The 19,582-nt window shown below is 52.1% G+C and overlaps 9 protein-coding genes across 9 annotated transcripts; 7 read left to right on the top strand and 2 right to left on the bottom strand.

Moving 5' to 3' along the window:
- Nucleotides 1-215: 215 nt before the first annotated feature.
- GCG54_00015014 (uncharacterized protein) lies at nucleotides 216-659 on the top strand (the record flags this gene model as incomplete). Its single annotated transcript, XM_045414832.1, has 1 exon — nucleotides 216-659. The coding sequence occupies one exon, from the start codon at nucleotides 216-218 to the stop codon at nucleotides 657-659; it is 444 nt and encodes a 147-aa protein (XP_045260954.1).
- A 21-nt stretch (nucleotides 660-680) lies between these two features.
- On the top strand, nucleotides 681-1,250 carry GCG54_00015013 (uncharacterized protein; the record flags this gene model as incomplete). Its single annotated transcript, XM_045414831.1, has 1 exon — nucleotides 681-1,250. The coding sequence occupies one exon, from the start codon at nucleotides 681-683 to the stop codon at nucleotides 1,248-1,250; it is 570 nt and encodes a 189-aa protein (XP_045260953.1).
- An 885-nt stretch (nucleotides 1,251-2,135) lies between these two features.
- On the top strand, nucleotides 2,136-2,732 carry GCG54_00015012 (uncharacterized protein; the record flags this gene model as incomplete). The annotated part of the gene is made up of 1 exon (XM_045414830.1): nucleotides 2,136-2,732. One exon carries the CDS (start codon nucleotides 2,136-2,138, stop codon nucleotides 2,730-2,732), a length of 597 nt encoding a protein of 198 aa, XP_045260952.1.
- A 3,646-nt stretch (nucleotides 2,733-6,378) lies between these two features.
- On the bottom strand, nucleotides 6,379-7,179 carry GCG54_00015011 (uncharacterized protein; the record flags this gene model as incomplete). The annotated part of the gene is made up of 2 exons (XM_045414829.1): nucleotides 6,379-6,552; nucleotides 6,616-7,179. 2 exons carry the CDS (start codon nucleotides 7,177-7,179, stop codon nucleotides 6,379-6,381), a joined length of 738 nt encoding a protein of 245 aa, XP_045260951.1.
- Nucleotides 7,180-8,879: 1,700 nt separating this feature from the next.
- GCG54_00015010 (uncharacterized protein) lies at nucleotides 8,880-9,554 on the top strand (the record flags this gene model as incomplete). The annotated part of the gene is made up of 2 exons (XM_045414828.1): nucleotides 8,880-8,883; nucleotides 8,947-9,554. The coding sequence occupies 2 exons, from the start codon at nucleotides 8,880-8,882 to the stop codon at nucleotides 9,552-9,554; spliced, it is 612 nt and encodes a 203-aa protein (XP_045260950.1).
- Nucleotides 9,555-9,768: 214 nt separating this feature from the next.
- On the bottom strand, nucleotides 9,769-10,284 carry GCG54_00015009 (uncharacterized protein; the record flags this gene model as incomplete). The annotated part of the gene is made up of 1 exon (XM_045414827.1): nucleotides 9,769-10,284. One exon carries the CDS (start codon nucleotides 10,282-10,284, stop codon nucleotides 9,769-9,771), a length of 516 nt encoding a protein of 171 aa, XP_045260949.1.
- Nucleotides 10,285-13,616: 3,332 nt separating this feature from the next.
- On the top strand, nucleotides 13,617-15,748 carry GCG54_00015008 (uncharacterized protein; the record flags this gene model as incomplete). Its single annotated transcript, XM_045414826.1, has 2 exons — nucleotides 13,617-13,703; nucleotides 13,754-15,748. 2 exons carry the CDS (start codon nucleotides 13,617-13,619, stop codon nucleotides 15,746-15,748), a joined length of 2,082 nt encoding a protein of 693 aa, XP_045260948.1.
- A 632-nt stretch (nucleotides 15,749-16,380) lies between these two features.
- Nucleotides 16,381-17,549, top strand: GCG54_00015007 (uncharacterized protein; the record flags this gene model as incomplete). Its single annotated transcript, XM_045414825.1, has 2 exons — nucleotides 16,381-16,918; nucleotides 16,966-17,549. The coding sequence occupies 2 exons, from the start codon at nucleotides 16,381-16,383 to the stop codon at nucleotides 17,547-17,549; spliced, it is 1,122 nt and encodes a 373-aa protein (XP_045260947.1).
- Nucleotides 17,550-18,074: 525 nt separating this feature from the next.
- GCG54_00015006 (uncharacterized protein) lies at nucleotides 18,075-19,189 on the top strand (the record flags this gene model as incomplete). Its single annotated transcript, XM_045414824.1, has 2 exons — nucleotides 18,075-18,828; nucleotides 18,885-19,189. 2 exons carry the CDS (start codon nucleotides 18,075-18,077, stop codon nucleotides 19,187-19,189), a joined length of 1,059 nt encoding a protein of 352 aa, XP_045260946.1.
- Between the last annotated feature and the right edge of the window lie 393 nt (nucleotides 19,190-19,582).

The raw sequence follows: 19,582 nt of genomic DNA, 5'->3' as shown, positions 1-19,582 counted from the left end.
ACATCCCAATTACACTGTAAGGTAAGGTACCTTAGTCCATCTAACCGCATGCCTTCACATCCCCTTCGTCGGACCGTCCTGATCTATCCCCTCCTTCCCAACTTCCATCTCAGCCTTGGCTGAAAACTCACCATCGCCATCAATCTTCAATCGCACCTTGGCCACAGCCGTTACTCGCCACGATCTGGACCAGACGAAGACCCACCCAGCTCGAAATGATGGCTCTGTCGTCCGCTCCCGCCGATCTCCCCGGCTTCAGCCTCGACGGTTCGTTCAAACTGACATTCTTCTACGACGGCGATGAGTTACTCTCCATTCTGCATCTCGACACTCACACAACCATCGGCGCTTTCGCGTTCCGTCTCACCATGATAGTTGACGTCGTTACTCAGCTTGCTTGCGATGAACCCACTCTGAGCCTCCACTCCGTCAGGTTCTGGGAGAAGGCCAAGGAGAACCTTCGCGATGATCTTCTTATGTCAGACGCCGACCCCAAAGTCCTGGTTCGTCTCGCATACCTCATCGACACCTACCAGCGAGGCTGGGAGCAGTACAGAAGCACCCACCCCAACCAAGCTGCAGCCTTGCTTGAAGCCCCTCTCGATTACTCGTCTGAGGCAAAGGATGTCCATCAGCTCCATCAAGCCATGCACGACTAGGAGATTGTGCGGCAAATGAATATGGCTTCTGCCCAAGCTGCCGTTGGGCTACCTTCTCCCTCATCCACCCAGGATGACATCGACACGGACGAGTCTACTGAACACGATGAGACTGATGACGACGACGAAATTCACATGAGCCCAGCCATGCGAAAGCTACAGAGAGCCAAGCCTGCCACCATTCGCCAGGCAGAGCAGTATGTCGACAAGCTTGATGTCTCCGTTGAGGACAAAGCCATGATCAAGAAGCACTGTGTCGCCATTCTCCGCGTGCAGAAGAGGGCTCATGAGCGAGATCATGAGAAGGCACACGCCAAAGGCTACCGTCAGGGTGACAAGTCAGCTCGCAAGATTCTGAACCAACAGATGCAAGACGTACTCGACATGAACCGGGAGAATCTGGGCAGGGTCAAAGAGCTAGAGTCAGCGATCAAGAAGGAGCAGGCAAAGGTAGCGGCCGTCACCCGAGAAGCTGCCATCAGGGGCATTGAGCTTCCCTATGCACGCGCCGCCGCGGTGAAGAGAGCACGTGCTCTCACCAGCCCAAGTGGCAGCTCTGTGGCGGAGGCAATTTGCATTGATCAAGATTGAAGGCGAGTTGACACTTGAAACGGAAAAGAGAGAATCAAAGACTTATTGTGAACAACACAGGCTTTTTCCAACGAGGCAGCACAAGCACAAAAAAACTTGGTATCCCTGCCATTGCGCTCGACAAAGAGTTGCACGAGAAAGAAACTGGCTATGCGCGATGTACGCGGGAGACTTTTGCTTTCTACTTCCCACACATCCAGTAGTCACACAGATGATGTCTTTGGATGCCATTGCCGCCAGCTATCTGGAGCTAAACTCCGAGTTGATATGGAGTTACATGGCTAATGGGAAAGACATATGGATTGAAGATGGGCAGGGATGTTGAAGTTCAAAGTATGAAGGTTGGGTTTGAAGCTACGTAGCGGAATAGGACAACAATTGCAATAGATTAGCCATGGTTTTGACATCATCACATTTGACGCCTTCGATAAATAGGTTGCCCGGGTGCTGTGTCTTTTGCCCCCTACTGATCACTGAATGAGTGGCGCGCACCTGCCTCCCAAAATCTGACGGGTTTTCTGCCTCAGGCCTGTGGGCGGCCTCGACATGCATGTTGCAATGAGAGGGCTACGTAGGTACCCAGGCAAGAGCCACGCCACGCCTTCCACTTCCTCCTCAACCTCGTCTACTTTCTGCATTCTTCACCGCCAGGACCAGCGCCGCAATTTTCTCCGACAAATCTCATCCCAATCGGACATCTTTCGACACCCTACCTCCCGATCACACTTGATGAACTACAACCTCTGCTACTGCATACAATCGCGCATACGCTCCTCTACTGTTCTCACTTAACCATCTGGGAATATCCCGCCTGCGTATGTTAGCCTATTTTCATTGACACTGTGTGCGACGCAAATCCCTCTAACTATTAACGGAACAGCAGCAATGACCTACTCGCGGGCTCAGAGACGAGCCCAAGAGCGCAACGAGAAGCTTCTCCGTCTAGATGGCAAGGGTGTTCACTTTCCTCCCGGACCCTGTCTAGGTTCAGACAAGATCGCGGCTATGGCCATGCGCATTCTTCGTTTGGAACCTTCCGAAGTCTGTCCCAAGCCAGACTATAAGGAATTTAAGTTCAACTTGTGGCAAATCATTCTTTACACCACGCTGGTCGCCGATCACGAGAAAGAGATCGAATTTAACTCCCATCCCTTCTGGTCCAGGGTTCTCGACAGGTGCCTTGGCAGCGTTCCGTTCGGATTGCCTATTGTATCAGAAGAAGTTTCAAAGCATGGAAGGCGCGTCAAGAATGCTGTCTTTCGGATTGTCAACGCGTATCGAAAGGCTCGGAGGAGTTACGTTCAACTACACATGGATGAAGACAATTCGCAACCTGACTTCACCCTGTTGGGTCACTTGGACGAACTTGAGGAATTCGAAAAACCTCATCTGCGTACCCAAAGACGAAACCGCCGAAAGCTCCGAAATGGCAATCGCGATGTCCCCCGGATTCTGCATGATAACGCAGCCCTGACCGCCTAGGGCCGTTCGGTAAACAATGCACCATGCGCCAGCGATGCTAATTCCAGCTAGATAAGTTGCCTCTCGCGAACACAGGTGAGTGTACCAACAAGTCTTCCAGTGGCACGAAGCTAATGATTCAAAGGGTTCTATTGCTAGAGAGACTCCCTCGATTCAGCCTCTGCGAATCGGCAAAAGGTATATTCGAAGTGGAAGATGAGAGACCGTACGGGTTGAGTGAGAAAGCTTTGATACTGTCCTACTGCCGGGGTGAAAGAGGAAGGGAAACCTTGGCAGAAGAATATGCCCAGGAGAGATTACTCCATGAGCATAATTAATTCCCGTGTTGAGATAGCCAATACTAGTAGCCATGCTGGCTGCGGAGGAATTCATTCATTTGAAAACGCGGCAGCCTTAGGGTTCACAGATGGGTAGAAGGAATGTGCCAGAAAAACGCAAAGGTACTGATAAAATGAAACACGCAGTGCCTTCGAAGCCTATCACAAGCGCTTGGAGCATGAGAAGGTGACTGAGGTAACTGCCTCTTGTAGTATTGGGGATCACCAATTACATCTTCGATGTAATTTTAACATGCGAAGACCTTCGTCAGCACTTGAATGGCAAAGGTGTACATACACAAAACAAGCACAAAATCTGCGTGCATCCGAACTCAGTGAACCTGAGCAGGTCGGGGATAGACTGAGCCGTTTCTGTTCAGTGCTGACGCAAGCATAGCAATTCCGCCTTCCTTCGCGATAAGAAGCCGAAGTCTCAATTAATACCTACGTAGATCGGCAAGAGTGTCTCTAGTTGCAGCCAGGAAGCTAAGTTGAGATACGCAAGAGGGGTTGTGGTTGAAAAATGCGACAAAACAGTCATTCACAAATACAGATCAGTCCAAAACGTAGGACCAAGCTCTCCATGCGACGGCTTTCGCGCCGGATCGTTGTCCTGGCCACATTTCGAACTTGATCCTCGGGAGTTACCCGGGCTGAAGTGCCAAATCCAGGTAGTTAAACCGTTTGACCAACCATGTGCTGAATGCAGCATGGTTTCAGACTTGAGTACCACTTGTGGGCAGCGCCCACCCCAAGGCAATCAATCAAGTTTGAGGCCAAACTTGACTTTATTGCTTCGCGATAGCTTCATAATTGATTGATTGAATTTGACAAGTGTCGCGTAGTAGGGGTCGTAGAAATGGGTGAAAACGGGTTAATCTCTTGGAAACAGGGATGCAAGGCGAAGGCGTATTAAATACGCCTATGCCACACGAAGCCATGAAGCCACAAGTAGCTGAGTGGCTATAATACACCCCCCTAGCTTCACATCTACAACGCGAAGCTGTAAAACGAAGCTATATACAAACGAAAAGAGGCTTATTCGCCTCGCTCTCTAATGGACGGCGCGTTGGCGTCGCTCCACCGCAGTCTCTGCCGAGGGCAGTCTCCGCGGATCAGCCCCGCCGTCGCCTCCGTCCTCTAATAGGCTAGCGCCGCTCCACCGCAGTCTCTGCCGAGGGCAGTCTCCACAGATCGACGTCGCCTGGGCAATGGGATCCGAAGCGCCGCTCCACCGCAGTCTCTGCCGAGGGCAGTCTCCGCGGATTAACGTCGCTTCACGCAACCACGTCCGAAGGCAACTGTAGTAATGCCTGCGACGGACGCGGCGCCTCTGTAATCCATCCTTCGCTTCAGAGGCGGTCCTAGAGATAGCTCCACTCTAGCCCTAAGAGCGCCTCCAGAATAGTCTCTTTTTCACTAGCTACAAGGCGAGCCCTATACTTAGCCTGTTCGCCTCGTAACGCCATCTCTAAGTAGCTACACTTCATAGCTAACTATCAGTGCTCTCTACCACATAGGCACTTTCGGAAATTACTATCTCCACGGCCTCCACTCAAAGCAGGGTCGCTTCGCGCAGAGTTTTCTAGAGTCATAGAATAGGGAGGTTCTAAGCGCCCACTAAGCATAGCATAAATACTATACTAACCTTCTTAACTTATATACTAGTTTAAGAGCATAGAGAAGATCGCTCTATATTTAACAACACTATGCGTAGGTTTACTAGTCTCCTCAGCTATAATAAGTTCAATAAAGCTCTACTTAGCCTAAGTAGGGGTGAGATGTTTACCTATTACTTCTAAAAAGGCGTGTAAAGCAAGAACCCCTTGAACCTCAGGGATCTCATACGCTCACGCACGCTAATACGCGCAGTACTACTCCTAATACCATGCCTCTAGATTCATTACCGCTATAGCCCTCTATAGTAAAGCGAGGTAGTTATCTCACATAGTAGTAACTATAAAGAGAACTATTAGCGTAAGGTGATTCTTAAGCGCATAAATAAGGGCTTAAATTGAGGTGTTCCTAATAAGGATGAGGTCACTCTATATTGTTAATAATATCTCATAGTTAACTATAGTATAAACCTAATTCTAAATAAAATAGTAACCTATAATAAGCTCCTTTCACTCTATAACTTATATCCTATAGTTTATAATATATCCTATATACTCTTCTTAAATATCTTTAACTATAAATATAAGTAGTAGTAGTAGCTTAGTATTAGTAGGGTTTAGCTAGTGAGTATAGTAATAAGTAGCCTAATTAGTATAAAGTTAGATATATTTACGTTAAGCTTCTTCTTATCGCTTTATATATAGTTCGTTAAGTATAGGAGGGCGTAGTACTTACTGCGTTAAATTAGGTACCTCCTCGCTATAAGGGTTAATATATTCCTATATACTGTTCTAAAGTGTGTAGAAGTATAGTTATATAAACCACTCAGGCTAGTTATATCACTTCGCGAGGAGTACGCTAGTTAGCTGCTATTAAGCTATCAAAAAGGATATTATAAGATAGAAGAAAAATAAACCGCGTTGGGCTACAGTCTACTACGTAGTATATTAGGGGGCGTGAAGTATTATGTTAAGAGCTGGGCTCATAACTATCGCGTAGTAGGGGTCGTAGAAATAGGTGAAAACGGGTTAATCTCTTAGAAACAGGGATGCAAGGCGAAGGCGTATTAAATACGCCTGTGCCACACGAAGCCATGAAGCCACAAGTGGCTGAGTGGCTACGACAACAAGTGTACTTGCCTTACGGTGGGCGCTGGCTGTGGGTACGGCGGTGCCGTTCAAAGGCTTGTGGTGACCCAATCGACATGAGATACTTCGGCATTGGAGATAAAGGATGAATGCCATTGTTCAAATTCGAGGGCTTGCATTTATCTGTCATAGACAGCTAAAACTTCTCCATTGCCACAATCTCGGAGGATTTGCGTGTGGGAGAGCCGCACTCCTTAACTAGATCACGAAGGGCCCTCATATCTCGGATAGTTACAATGGGACATGGAACATGAAAGGTAAGAGACACATGATCAGAACCAATGCCGAAGTCTCTGAGAGAAGTTCGGCTTTCACATCGCACGATGTGTAGGCAAAAAGTATTTGGGTGTGTATGTTCCCGATGGGGAGGACCATCTATGTTACTCCAGGCCTGAACCATCGACATTTGATACCTCAAACCACAGGACAATCCTGTAATCCACTCGTTCCGATCGCAAGCCGATTCCTTCCATATGCAACGGCTATTGGGTATCAAGAGTCGCCGCCGATACATCACTCCGGAATCACCTCCAGCTCGTTGAACCCATCCTCAGAGACGCTTCCCTAATTGGAGTCCTCGATAGCCGACATGGCATACATGGCATCCTTCTTCATGACTAGGATGTAACTCTTTAAGTCCTCATTCTCCTTCTTCAACTCCTCATTCTCACTCTGCAAGATAGCTGCCTGCTTCTGAGCCGCCTTAACCTTGTCGCGAGAGGTAAGATGCTCCTTCTTCTAGATTTCGGCATCCATCTCGTGCAGACGAAGCTTCTGCTGCAGGAGCGCTCCCTTCTTGACCTCCTGAGCCAGAGCTTGCTTCGCAGCCACAGTCGCTCTGCCGCTCACAGTCATTAGGCCTTGAAGCTGGTCGAGGACGCCCCACATCTCTCGCAGCGTGAAATCGAATCGCTGGCGGGTAGCGAGCGCAGCCTCTGTCTCATTCTCGCGAGCGACAGGAACAGGGGGGTCGACGACGTCGGCGTGGAGAACGTAGTGCTTGCGGGCGATGCGGTAGTTGTCGACGATGCGCATGACGGCTTGGCGCATGGTGAGGCCCTTGGCGACATGCTCGCGCTCGGCAATCTTGTCGAGAGTGACGATTCGTGTAACCATGCTCTGATAGGCAACGGTCTTGGGACCTATGTCGGGGTAGTGCGTGCTGATGCCGAGAGCTCCACGCGCGAAGTAGGTGATGCGCTTTACGACCAAGAGCTGACTGGCGCCCTGGTGACGCTGGCCAGACTCGAGCTGGAGAAGACGGAGGGCGGACTCGGCGATAATCCCTGTGCCAAGCACAGGGCCGGCAGCCTTGAAGGTCAAGCTGGGCACGCGAAGGAGCTGCTCGAGATCAATGTCGGTCATCTTGGAGTCTTGTTCACGACGTGTTAGCTATCTCGAAGGCGCATGGCTATGGGGCAGCTTACTCGGGTATCGCGGGGAATTTTCGGACGACAATCTTAAGCTGAATCTGATCTCTGCCTGAAAGATCAAATGGATTGCAGAGACGGTGGTTGTGGTGTTGTCGCGAAGACACGCGTGGCAGGGGTCTTCGCGGGGGTATACATAACCCCTGCCCTCGCAATCCCTACTGCCCTCCTTTTTCCCATAGACATCTACACGTTTTTCACTACGCTCACTATGCCCATTACCATACGTCACTCGCAACAGGTGTTGAGGCAAAAGTTTGAAGTGTTGGCTTCTCCTGGTAACAGGATCTCACCTTGCGCTGGGGTCACATGCTGTCAACATCAGCGTGATCACAAGCCCGGTGCAGGATTGAAATACCGTCTAAAATTTTGATCTTATCTTCGATAGTCCAGACCTTTGACGCTGACTTTTCTCTCAGCGCAACTACGGGAGCGGAGCCCTCCCAGCTGCCCTTACGCTTGCCCTCTAAAGCTCCAGCCCTCCTGGAATAACCTCACATTAGCCCCAGTTCGCTTCGCTAATCCGTGAAGGGCCCTGAAGCTGCGGCAAATTAGCGAAGAGCTCCCTCATATCGTTTTTGTGCCTTCGCTTTAGTAGTTAAGATAATGGATATGTAACTCCCTTGCTCCGCTCCTTCAGCTTGGCTGCTCTTCGCCTCAGGAGCTGCGCTCCAGATTAAGGGAGATCACAACCACCTGTGAAGTGTCTCCTCAACTTCCGCTGTAGCAGTAGGTCGATAAGTAGGAGCAGCGCCTTACAGAGCTTATGTTCACCCAGCCTTTTGTTTGGATACAAAACTTCAAGTCTGCCTATAACAGCTACAACTTAAAGTGCAGGTAACATGCCAAGTTGCAAAAGACAAGGGGAAAAATCACAAAAAGAAAGGAATTCACACTTCGACCTTGGACTAGTATTCCAAATCCAAGCCGCCTGAGGCGGGAATCGAACGCTCGACCCTAGGCCATGCCTGTTATCTAGAAGGACTTTCCCCAATCGGATGCATCCTGTGACCACTAGACCTTAGAACTCTGGCAGATTTTGTCGACAGTCTGACTTATAGCCCAGCCCGAAGGGCGGGCGTGCGCTTGGCGCTTGGAGCGGCTGCTGGCTCTTCGCAGTCTCGCTTTATTCACCATGACGTGGATCGCCAATGTGTGGGTCGCGACGACCAGAAGGTGAGGTCTTCTGGCGGTAGGACAGCCTACCTTACCTAACTAAACCCGACCTACTGCTCGTTCACTCAACGGCTTGAAGGTGAATTCAGGCAAACTCAAGGTGAGATTGAAGATGCCTCACGTGGGTCTACGGCTCTCCAGCATCTGTAGTATAAATCTCGACTTCTGAGCTGCCCGAGGCCTCTCTCTTCTTTCTTTCTCTCCACAAGGACGCTAAGGTGGGAACCCTCTTCGCCACATCCTCGACTGCTACCAACTCTGAGTAACGACTTCCACCTTCTCAAGCCTGTAGCCATTTCTCAGCGCGTCTTTCGTCACACCTCTCTTCAGCTTCGTCCCGTGTTGATACGGTCCTCTCGTCCTCAGTCGACATTCCGTCTGGGATACTTCTATCAGTCGGCCACACTTTCTCTCCTGCTTCCTACCCACACCGACGTCCGTCACTGTCGTCCTGTCAAAATGAGTAAGTATTATTCGCCGTACTCGCACTCACACTTCACGCAATAAATCAGCTAATTCTGTTCAGGCTGGCGTCTCATCGACATGTCCCAGCTGGAGTGCTGCAGAGAGGCTGACGGATCCTTCTTCGGCAAGGATGAGCCTGCGAAGCTGCTCGACCAGCTTCTCCACATAAACAAGAACTACCGGCCATACAGTCTCTCCCAGTCTTCCCTCATCTTCCGGCAGTTATTCTTTGTCGAAACTGTTTTCAAGATCCTACGCGCGCACCCGACAAAGGACTTCACCGACGAATCCTTTCTCAAGAGACTCACGAGGGCCCTCTCAAAGGACCGCACCGCCGCTCGGCTCAACAAGGAACATGGCCTGGACGTGGCTAGGGCTGTCGCTCGTGTCGTGAAGAAGATGTGCGACAGCCGGACCATGTTTGAGAATCGCCCTCCTCCTCCGCCCACCCTTGCCGAGCCCATCGACACGGTAGCCGCCAAGACCCAGACCAAGGCGCAGTGCGCTCTTGATGCCCGCGCTCTGGTCGATAAGCTCAAGCTCCAAGAGACGGTGGACAAGATCATCTTGATCTTGGAGGAGAAGCCCGTTCTTTTCGGTCAGGGAGCCAGAAAGCTGGAGGACATTTTTGATGAAGGTCAGCGCCGAGAGGAAGCCTTGAACTCTTAGGGGATGTTGTGTTGGATTCAGCAGGAGGGTTTGGCATCACTACCCACAGCCAGGCTTTTTGACACCCAGTTGGAGGCAGCGCCCAGTCAGCTTCTCAACCCAGCCTGATTTGGGACGTTACGCTAGTTATTCTTAATATCACGCGCCCTCTCTGACATGATTTGCAACATTCGCTTATGGAGTACACCAGTCAACCACTTCTCTAAAGTACGTCTCACATCGCAACCATGACTCCCGCCGCCACTCCAGCCGCGACCCCAGCCATCGCCATCCCAGTGCACCGCGGCGCGGCGCCCTTCGACCCAGTTCCCGTCGCCGTTGCCATCACCTTCTGGTACGCGCTTTCCCAATCCGACATGTACTCCGACACAAACCTGTTCTCCTTGTCCGGCATGTTATCCTTCCACCAGCTCTGATCGGTGGTGTCCCAGTATGACCAGCCCGTCACGGCCAGCGATGCGACCACGTCTGGGCTGTTGGTGGCTTTGGCAGCGGCTGACCACATGTGCGAGTACATGGTCGTGTACATGTCCTCGTCCCTCCAGCTCTTCTCGATGCTGTAGATGGCACTGACGAGGGAGGTCGCTTGCGTGCCGGTGGCCATAGTGGAGAGGCTTGGGTGGTCGGAGAGGTACGACTCTGCGTCGGTCGAGGTTGGGAGGGGGTCGATCTTGGCGAGGGCGGCTGGCAACATTGCCGCAGTGAGTGTGATAGCCTTGAGCAGCTGCATTGTGTGTATGATTGAGGGGCTCGGAGAGGTTGCTGGAATTTGAAATCTTTGAGAGACGGTCTTTGTGGAATGCCTTGGAGTCTTTGAAAATCAGCGCAGCAAGGGGAAAAAAGAGCAAGCTGGAAAGCCGAGCAGAACGGGCCGCTGCTTTCTTAAATGAACGATGGGTTGCGGCAAAGCAGCTGAAATACAACAAACAATCGCTTTGATTTATCCGTTGGTGACTGCAACCCTTGTTCAACTTGTTTGCTGTGCCGCAACTCGGTTACATCTCGACGTTGGCTGCCTAAAATTTCCCCCCTTCGCGTGAAGCTTTTGTCTTGGCACCCGACCTACGATGCGGCCGGTCCAATCATCCAAGTTGATCATTACCATTTCTCAATGACTGGGCGAATTCTAGCGAGGTCCTCGCTCTCGTCAAGTATCCGGCTTGAGTCAGAGTTGGGCCCCGAGGACTTTCTCCACTGCGGAGACGCAGTCCGCGACGGCGGAGGGGGGGGGGGGCTTGTGGCGTCGCTGATCGTGAGCCTAATTTGACAACATGCGTCTCGCATCAGGAAGCGCGCAGAGCTTGCAAAGTTAGCCCTTGCAGTGTCTCCCATTATGGGGGTCTTGCCTTGGTCATGCGCCGACGGGTTGGTGTCGGCCAGAGCTGCATTATGGTGCGCGGCTAACAACCTTGGTCCATGACATTTGGAATAGCGCCATGCTGCTGCTCAGGGCCATGGGTGGCTCCCTGCCAGAATCAGACCGCCTCATCGCAGTTGAAAGCGTACCAAATGGGGGAATTCGGAAGGATTGCGGTGTCGAAGCAGGTATCAGTCTGTCGGTCGAAGCTTCTCCAGTTGGGTATTTCACAAGATGTGAACATTTCCGCCCAAGCAGTCGCAGCTGGGGTGGTGGATGTCACGAGCAACTTATTGGAGTGGGACGAATAACAGCGAAAGGCAGCGGGCGGCGACACCACAGAGAGATTGGTGGTGAGGAAGGGGCGAGCCGCGGGAGTACAATTACCGCCAGTCTCGAAAGGCACATGGGTGTGGGAGCAGGAGCGATAATCGATGCAAAGACGAGGCAGCCTTCTTTCTGCCTTGACCACCCGGTTGAAGGCTTCAAACCAAACGCATCAGACGTCAGCCCAGGTCTGTTCACGTCCTCCATACATCCACAAATCCATTATTTTCCACCGTTGCATTCAGCGTCACATATGAGCATCAGATTCAGCACATCGAGCTTCTCGATTTGTGACCATGTTGGCCTTCTCCAATGGCAGCCGTGCGTCAAGGCTTCAAAGATCCGCAAATTGTTTCTAACAGGCAAGTAGGTTACGCACTCAGCCAGCCACGACGGCAAACCCATCAGAGACTCGACATTACCACTTTGGCAAAAGACTGCATTTTTCTTATCTGCGATCACCTTAGTCTCCCTGATATATCAAGCCTGCATCGAACCTGCTCAGCGCTAGCGTTTCGAGGAGGACTCATAAACAGCGACAAAAGTAGCCCAATAACCCCCACAGCCAATACTCTTATCCACTTCGATCTAGCCCGTGGCCTCGATCGAGCGATGTCTTGGGCTTTCATACACAAAGGCGACGTCGACTTCGCACGACACCTATTGAGGCGTGGATATAAGATCGACGATATTGAATCCCGACTTCCACACATTTGGCTCCGCCATCCAATCATTCAGTGCAACTGCGAAGAAACCCATTCCTGTGGAGTCAATAGCGTGGTATACACGTATGAAATAATAGATCCAACTCTGGTAGAATACGCTGTCAAGAATGGTCACGTGGAAGTCCTGAGTCTTCTGGTTGAAGAGCAGAGACCATTGACCAGAGTCATTCGGTGCTTCAATGATCATGAAGAGACGGAAGTTCTCGGAGACCTTACCCTATTTCATCTTGCGAGCAGTAGCGACATGATCCGAGCTCTTCGAAAAATAGACCCGGGGCTGCCAATCGACGATCATAAGAAGACAAAGTCTGAACCCCTTCTTATCTAGCATATTCAAAGGGGCATAACTGTCGACGGCCTTTCAACGTTTTTACAAGCAGGATCACTGCCAGATGGCACATATCCGGAGTTTTCAACAAGACTACCCTTCTTCGAGCATCAGTCAGGCCCCCCTCCGTTCCAGACGCCCATCGAGGCCGCAGCGTACCACGGCCGAATAGATCTTCTCCGCATGCTTCTGAAAAGGGGTGCTGGATTTGCATACGAAACGGTCATCACTCGGCGGAGCATACACTTCCATGCCTTCATTGCTCGCTACCTATTCTCTTTACCCAGCAGTAAACTGGAACGAGCGATGGAGGTGATTTCAACCTGCATCGAGTACGGACTCAATGTCAACCAGACGTACCAGAACATCTTTCACCTTGGCTCCGGAGACGAGCCAGGAGTCAGCCGCGCGTATAGCTACTTACTTAAAGATGCATTCATCAGGCAGGCCAGCCCAGACGCCGAATGCAAGGCCTATGAACTCATCACGTCGCTGATCCATGAACATGGCGCTACGTTCACCACTTAAGAAGCGATTGCTGCGGAGCATCACGGCTGGTTTCAGACAACGTGACAGGGTGCCAGGGTCCCAGGAGTTTTAAACTCAAGGTAGTCAATATAGCGCATTCATACCTTGAGAACTCCAAGCTCATCTTCGTCCGCCATCATTCTTGTCGCTGCCGCCGCCGTCGTCCGCTAATTAACGTTGTCTGCCATTGTCGTCTGCCATTGTCGTCCCTAATAACTGTCACTCCTTCATCGAAGCAAAAGCTTCGAGGCTTCGGATACGCAGTGAACAGGAAGTACGACTGCAAAGATGCAGGCAAATGAGGTAGCATCAAAAGAACCGAGAGTCACGATTGAAAATCACGCCTCCCGGTTCTCATGCGCAACGTTGAAAAGCAGCGGGCAGCTCAGCCCAAACAGGAGTAGCGTCGCACCCGTGAGCCTGTTCAGGCATAGTGCCATTCTGTCGCTGCTATCTGCAGCCAACCGCGACAACGCAAGGTCAGCATTGTGGGGATTTTGTGCCCCCACTAGTTCAGTGTCGTGCGCCCGACACGAGCAACTCGCCCGACGCCGCCATGCTGGATCCCGTCCTGTCAGTCAGATTACATACCGCCATCGGCACAATCTGCCTGCCGGCTTACCGGCCAAAATGCCAACCATCCTTCCTAACAGATCAAACCGACCTCATGTTGCATCTTCAGAGTCGACAGCTTCCTTCCCCCAAAGCCCGCTACGCAATCCTCAACGACAGCTTTCTAGCACTCGATAGCAAAACCCTTTGCGCTGAGCGGTGACAGAGCCGTTGGTCGAACGCCAATGGAGACGCAATCATCACGACCCAAGAAGACAGACATCGTCCGAAAACGGACCGGATGCCAAAACTGCAAAACAAGACGACGCAAGGTTAGTACGCGCCCATCTCTTGCAAACAACCGCGGGCTGACCTGTTGCAGTGTGACGAGACGCGCCCCGAGTGCTCCGCCTGCGTCCGTCGCGGCATCAAGTGCAGCGGCTATGATCGCACCGTCGCCTTCAAAGACGTGACCGCCTTGGCCGCAGAGTCGTCACGAAAATTCGAGGCCGCTCGGTGGTCGGCGCTGCGACATGAGGATGCGCGGAGAAAGCGTCGCATGACGGCCACGGAGACGGCGTCGTCCGAAGTTGCTCGCCCAGACATCATCATCGGAGCGGCGCTCAGCGCTCAGGCCCCGTCTGTTCCGGCGCCGGCACCGTCTACCAACTTCATGTCGACTGAAACCTGGTCTGGAGGCGCGTTCGCGCTGCCCTGGGGTCTCTTCGATATTCCCAACAATGCGCCGTCGCAGGTGTTCCCTGAGGTCGCTCCTGTGCTGGGTACCGTCATCGAAAGTCTTTCGACTCCGCTGCCTGGACGTGCCTCCGACGATACTACCTCGCCGCGGCAAAGTTCACCAGAGGCTTTAACACCTGCCAACTGGGACGAGTTCCTCGTGTCTCACGACTCGCCACTCGACACATCATCTGCCGAGGAATCCCTTCTGGGTGAACCTACCACCGACCTCCAGATCTCGCTACCCCTCGAAGAGTCACTTGTACAGCATTTCGACACAAACGTCATTCCCGCCATCCCCGTCGCGCTAGCCTTCTCGAACCTGTTCCAATCGAGCAGCTGTTTCCGAGCGGCAGTCCTGGCGTTGTCAGCGAGCCATCTGAAACTGGCAGAGCGGTTGCCGATGGACTTTCAGAGCCTACGGCGGATATGTGACGACAAATGCGTCTGGGTCTACTATGACACAGCGGTGAAGGACCTTCAGCTGCAAATACAGCGCTCCAACAAGAGCAGCGAAGAGCTGGCCGGCGCAGCCCTCCTTCTCGCGTACCACGAATTGGAGGCAGGCACGGCTTTTGGCCTCAGGAACCACGCCAGCGGTCTCGACGCCATCGCTTCGAAGATGGACTTTGCCGCTTCGTCAATGCCGAACCTCTTCAAAGCATGGCGGATGCTCCGCTACGACATTAGATACACGTATACACCGACCCGTAAGTCAAGCAACCCCGTCGACAATTATGACAGCGCAAGCTTCCTCGACCCTCAGCTGGCGATCCGAGATGTCATGTCCAGAGTCTTCAGCCTTTACTCGAGAAACGCTATGGAGGCCAGCTTCCTCAATGACAACACCGTTGAGGGATCAAGCGCGTCTGAGAGGGCAGCCAGATGGCTTTGCTCCGTGCTCAACAGAAAGTCCGACCACCGCAACTTTCAGAGGGGCGACTTTTACAAGGAGGATCTGACGTCGGAAAAAGTACTGGAACAATGCGATACCTTCTCAAAGCACCTCGACTCGTGGCACAAAGGCCTGCGCGACTGCGACCTACCTATTGTCCGAGTCGGCGCCGATGGGGACACGATTACCGGTCCCACCTTCGAGCCCGTCATCACGTACCGATTTTCCGACAACACGAAGGCCATGGACTACTTGCTGTACCTGATATCTCGGATGAGCATCAGCAACCTCCGCTCTGTCTACGATCCCTCTGTCTCAGCAGCTGCGACGGAGGCGTGGGGCAAAGTAGCCCTCGGCATCATCTGCGGTATGAACGTGCTCCAGAAGCAGCAGTTCACGGTCCTTCGTATCGACGTTCTCGTCCGCTGGGTGGCACTCCTGGTCGAGAGCACAAATTTTGCCAGAACGATCCTCGATTACTTGATTCCAAAGGTCCTGTCCAACGGGCTGACGGCCCCGGAGATGGTCTCGTGGGTGTACACGAAGGCAAGAATGGAGTACTGGCTAAGGGAGAAGCTGCGTGGGCGGGCTATGAGGTTCTTCATGACGGGGGTTGAAGAGGACTCTGATCCTTGGTGCATCCTCACCCCGCATACGATGGCGGGCTTTGGCGACTACAACGGAAAAGGGAGCTTCAGGGAAACGTTTGTCATGGATTGCTTTGCTTCCGTTGATAAGAGGTGATGCTGTTGCGGGCTTTGGGCTCGACAGCATGAGGGAGGACCTCTTCGACTGATCGGTCAGAGATGAAACACTGCGACTGCAGACTTCTCCAGTCTAACTCTGTCCGGGATATCCTGTCAAAGCTTTGGTCGCTGGGCTAATTCAGGTTGTGGTGGCACTTGGCATCTTGGTGTTGTTTTACCATCCAGGTCAAGTGACGTTGTTCCGAAGACTTGGGGCAACCTTCAGGGTCAGGAAACAGGCTTATACACCACACCGCTGTCGCTTCTACAGACCACAAACCTTTGCGGAGAGACCCTGATAACGCTGGTGTACCAGATAGAAAGGATCCAGAATTGACATCCTTTCTTCCCTGCTAGCTTTTCTTCTTCGCAGTTTGCCGCCTGGAGGCGCATCTTTTGACTGCCGCGTGACTTTCACGGGGAAACAGTTGAGGGCCAGGATGGTCTGTGCTAGAGAAACCTCTATGGCCATCTATGGGGTATACGACGACGGCGCGAGTTGCCTTGCAGGTGGCAGGGGCATCTCCTCTCCCTCTTCACACCACCACAGCCAATTATTCATTTTTTCCCCCACTATCTCCGAAAATCACCACAGTCTTCGCACATTGCTTGCCCAAACTCCTACCCGCCATGCCCGAAACATCGGCAGCTGAGAAGCTCAAATGGGCCGATCACCCACACATTCACTCTCTGTCAGGCCTGAGGTTTCCAAAGAACGAAAAGTGGAAAGACCTGTTCCGTGGACGCAGCCTGGAGATGTTTGGGATTTTCTTCGACGATTCTACTCCCGACACCCAGGGGGAAGTTGAACTAAGGCTGATGGGTTATGTTAACGTCATTAATCAGGAGCTGGGCAGGCTCCCAAAGGGGCCTGTCTTCGCCGAGAGATTCGCTTCCGATGTTGATCAGTCACTAATCGAGCAGTCGTTCTACTCCTTCACGGCCAAGCAAGTCTATAAGAGCTATCCCCTGGGTGACCGGCTCAAGTTCGTCTTTGGAATCATTAATACACTCGTCCTTGCTCGGAATGCCTTCGTGCAAAGGATGGGGACTGGCCCAGCACCTGCATGTGGAGGTCTCGGACAGGTTGTGAACCTTACCCGCTTGCTCCTACTAGATTGTACTTACACGCTCGTTGACGGATCTAAATACGGATTCCTGGGTGACGGTAAGTTGCCAATCTAAGTCTGCTGAATCCACTAACGTTCTTCGAAGAAATGGACAGAAAGGCTCCCGCCAGCGAGGCATCCTCAGACGACAACATCCTTACACCATCAACCTCGCAATCGGTCGATGTTGCAGAGACGCAAGAGCCTGTACAAGAACCCATCCCAGCCCGCTCAATCCGGCCTGTCGTCCCGGAGAGCAGGCAGTCGCTTCATCCTTGTCTCGTGCAGGGATCGACGCACGCCAGGTTCCTCGCAAGCTCTACCAGTGCTCCGACGCCGGTCATCAAAGAAGACGGAACTGACTCCGTTGCAGCGAAGGAGGATGTTCTGGGCAAATATAAGGAAAGATGCAACGTCATGTCGAGCAGGATTGAGCGCCTCGAAAAGGAAAACCGTCAACTGCAGACACGCTTTGTTACCAAACAAACACTGAAGGCACGCACGACATTGTCCCTTCAGGACAAGCAGAAGGAGCTCTGCAGGTTCAAAGAAGCATTTTCGAAGATTTGGCAAGCCCACCGACGCCAGCTGAACAGTGGTTTGGAGGCCAATGGTATGGAGGGCCTCTCGTGGGGGGCAGATGATGCAGGGATTTATCTTGACAGCTTGGATCTCGGAACGGACTCTTGAATGATTGGCCTTGGGCGTTCGAAGCTGGATACCATCTGAAGTGGCCATGTTCTGCATCATGGGCCCAGACTGCGTTCGCTAATCGGAGCGCCTGTCCTGGGGTCGTGAAGGATTTGTAGTGCGTTCTCAGTATCAGAAACCCAAGGAATCTAATGGCTACCTACCCACTTTGATCGACTATTTATGAACCGTACTACTTGAAATTGAGACCACGGAGGACCTACCTTCCTGGTTACTCTTCACCTTTTTTTTTTTTTGAGTTGGGTGGATATCTGTTAGACTTCGCAACATCTCTGGGCCAAAAGAGCAAGCTTTTCCGTAGAACCTTGTGTATAATTTCTGTCGACTATATCTTCCCTTTAAATTCAGAAGGCTTTTTGGTCGATGTTGTCCCATTACCTATCCTCACCTTTCGTCAATATCCGTCATCGTCTTCGGTAATCGCCGTCCCCCGCTGAAGCCGCTAAGTACTACCAAGTCTCTTCTCGATTGTTTCTCGTAACAAAAGCGCTCGCGACTTGCAGGATGACTGATGCCAATACTCAGCAAAATGAGAAGGTGGACTACTCGCAAGCAATCGGGGTTGTCCCTGTCAGCCAGATTCAGGACGATGAACAGGCTGTTAAGGACTGGCTTAGGCTCAACGAAGGGACACCCAACGAGCCAAGCGATCCTGTCAGCCACACTCCGGAGCACGAAGAGTTGGATGCGGACTGGTCCCTACTTCAACAAGAGATATTCAAAGAGCAAACGGACCCTGTCAACTACTATGCGAGCCATCCTGACCTGCGCAGGCTGCCAGGTCTCCGCTTCCCAGGCGAGATCGGCGACCCTGTGACTCGAGTTGGCCAGGCTGGTTGGCGCATGTTCTTTGATGGTCCAGCTCTCCCGTCTCACAACAACAAGCTTCTGCTTGCCGCTAATATCAAGAAATTCACGGATGTCTGTGTAGAGGTCGTCACAGAATCTCGCGGCGTCGGTCAATGGAACGAGGTTCTTCGGGAAGCCATGCAACGGTTAAGGGCAAGGACTGGCAGGGAGCAGTGGGTCGCTGTCTCTGTGGAAGATTGTTCCAAGTGCATGACCCGCCTTGTGGGAGCCCGCAACCTGTTCCTGAGGAGGAGTGATCTTCGTCGTGGCCACCTCCGGGGTCAGCGCCCGATAAAGCTTCCAAAGGGGTTCCGCCCTTTCTTGGCTAGTCTTGACAGATGGATTGAAGCTTCGGTTTGGATTCAGCCAGGGCATGAGCCCAAAGCGACTTACGAATCGATGGAACCCGGTAAGTCTTTGCGAACATATTGCCAATATACTTCATGCTAAACAAAATCAATACAGCCGCGACAGATGAGAAACCTCAGAGACCTCCGAAGAGGTCGCATGATGAGATAAGCCCGTCAGACGAAGATGTGGAGCCGCCTAACAAGATTCGTCAGGTTAAGGCGGAAGATACTGAAGCCTCCAACCAGGCTGAGTCTTTGACCTCTGGTTATGAGCAGCGTATTGCGATGCTGGAGGCTGAGAATCGAAAGCTTCAACATAGCTTGGTCGAGAATAGCAGGATTGCGGAGGAGGACGACTCAGGAAGGCTTCGCAGCTGGATCAAATCGGCAAGAGATTGGGCAGCCTCTTTTTGGGGCTGAGCACGACTGTCTTTTTGGTCGCTGTTGTTCTCTTTGTACAACAATGACCATTCCATAATAACACATGTCGCCAGGAATGGAGTTCCTTCGTCCTCAAAGAGACTCCCGAGGTGAACAAGGCCGCAAGATGCGTTGTCCTCAGGCCGAACACCAAGCGAGCCGTGTGACTGGTCGCGGGTGGTCAATTGTGGGGACATCCCTTTCACCTCTCACCTTGTGTTTGAGCAACCTCAGCTCACGGTGTGGGTATTTAGGGCAGTTGTCTCGCCCGCTCTGCTACATGGTTTCCGATCGTAGATTGAGTAAGTTTGACTCAGTGGTTTAGGCCTGGCCAGCCTTACTGCCCAAGTCATGCGACACTCTCGCAGGTCCTTTTTGTAGTCTGCGTGTTCG

The sequence above is a fragment of the Colletotrichum gloeosporioides genome (genome assembly GCF_011800055.1).
Source record: "Colletotrichum gloeosporioides strain Lc1 chromosome Unknown consensus_66, whole genome shotgun sequence".
NCBI classification, from domain to species: domain Eukaryota; kingdom Fungi; phylum Ascomycota; class Sordariomycetes; order Glomerellales; family Glomerellaceae; genus Colletotrichum; species Colletotrichum gloeosporioides.
Note: the sequence above shows the minus strand (reverse complement) of the source record. Positions and strands in the feature narration are given on the sequence as shown.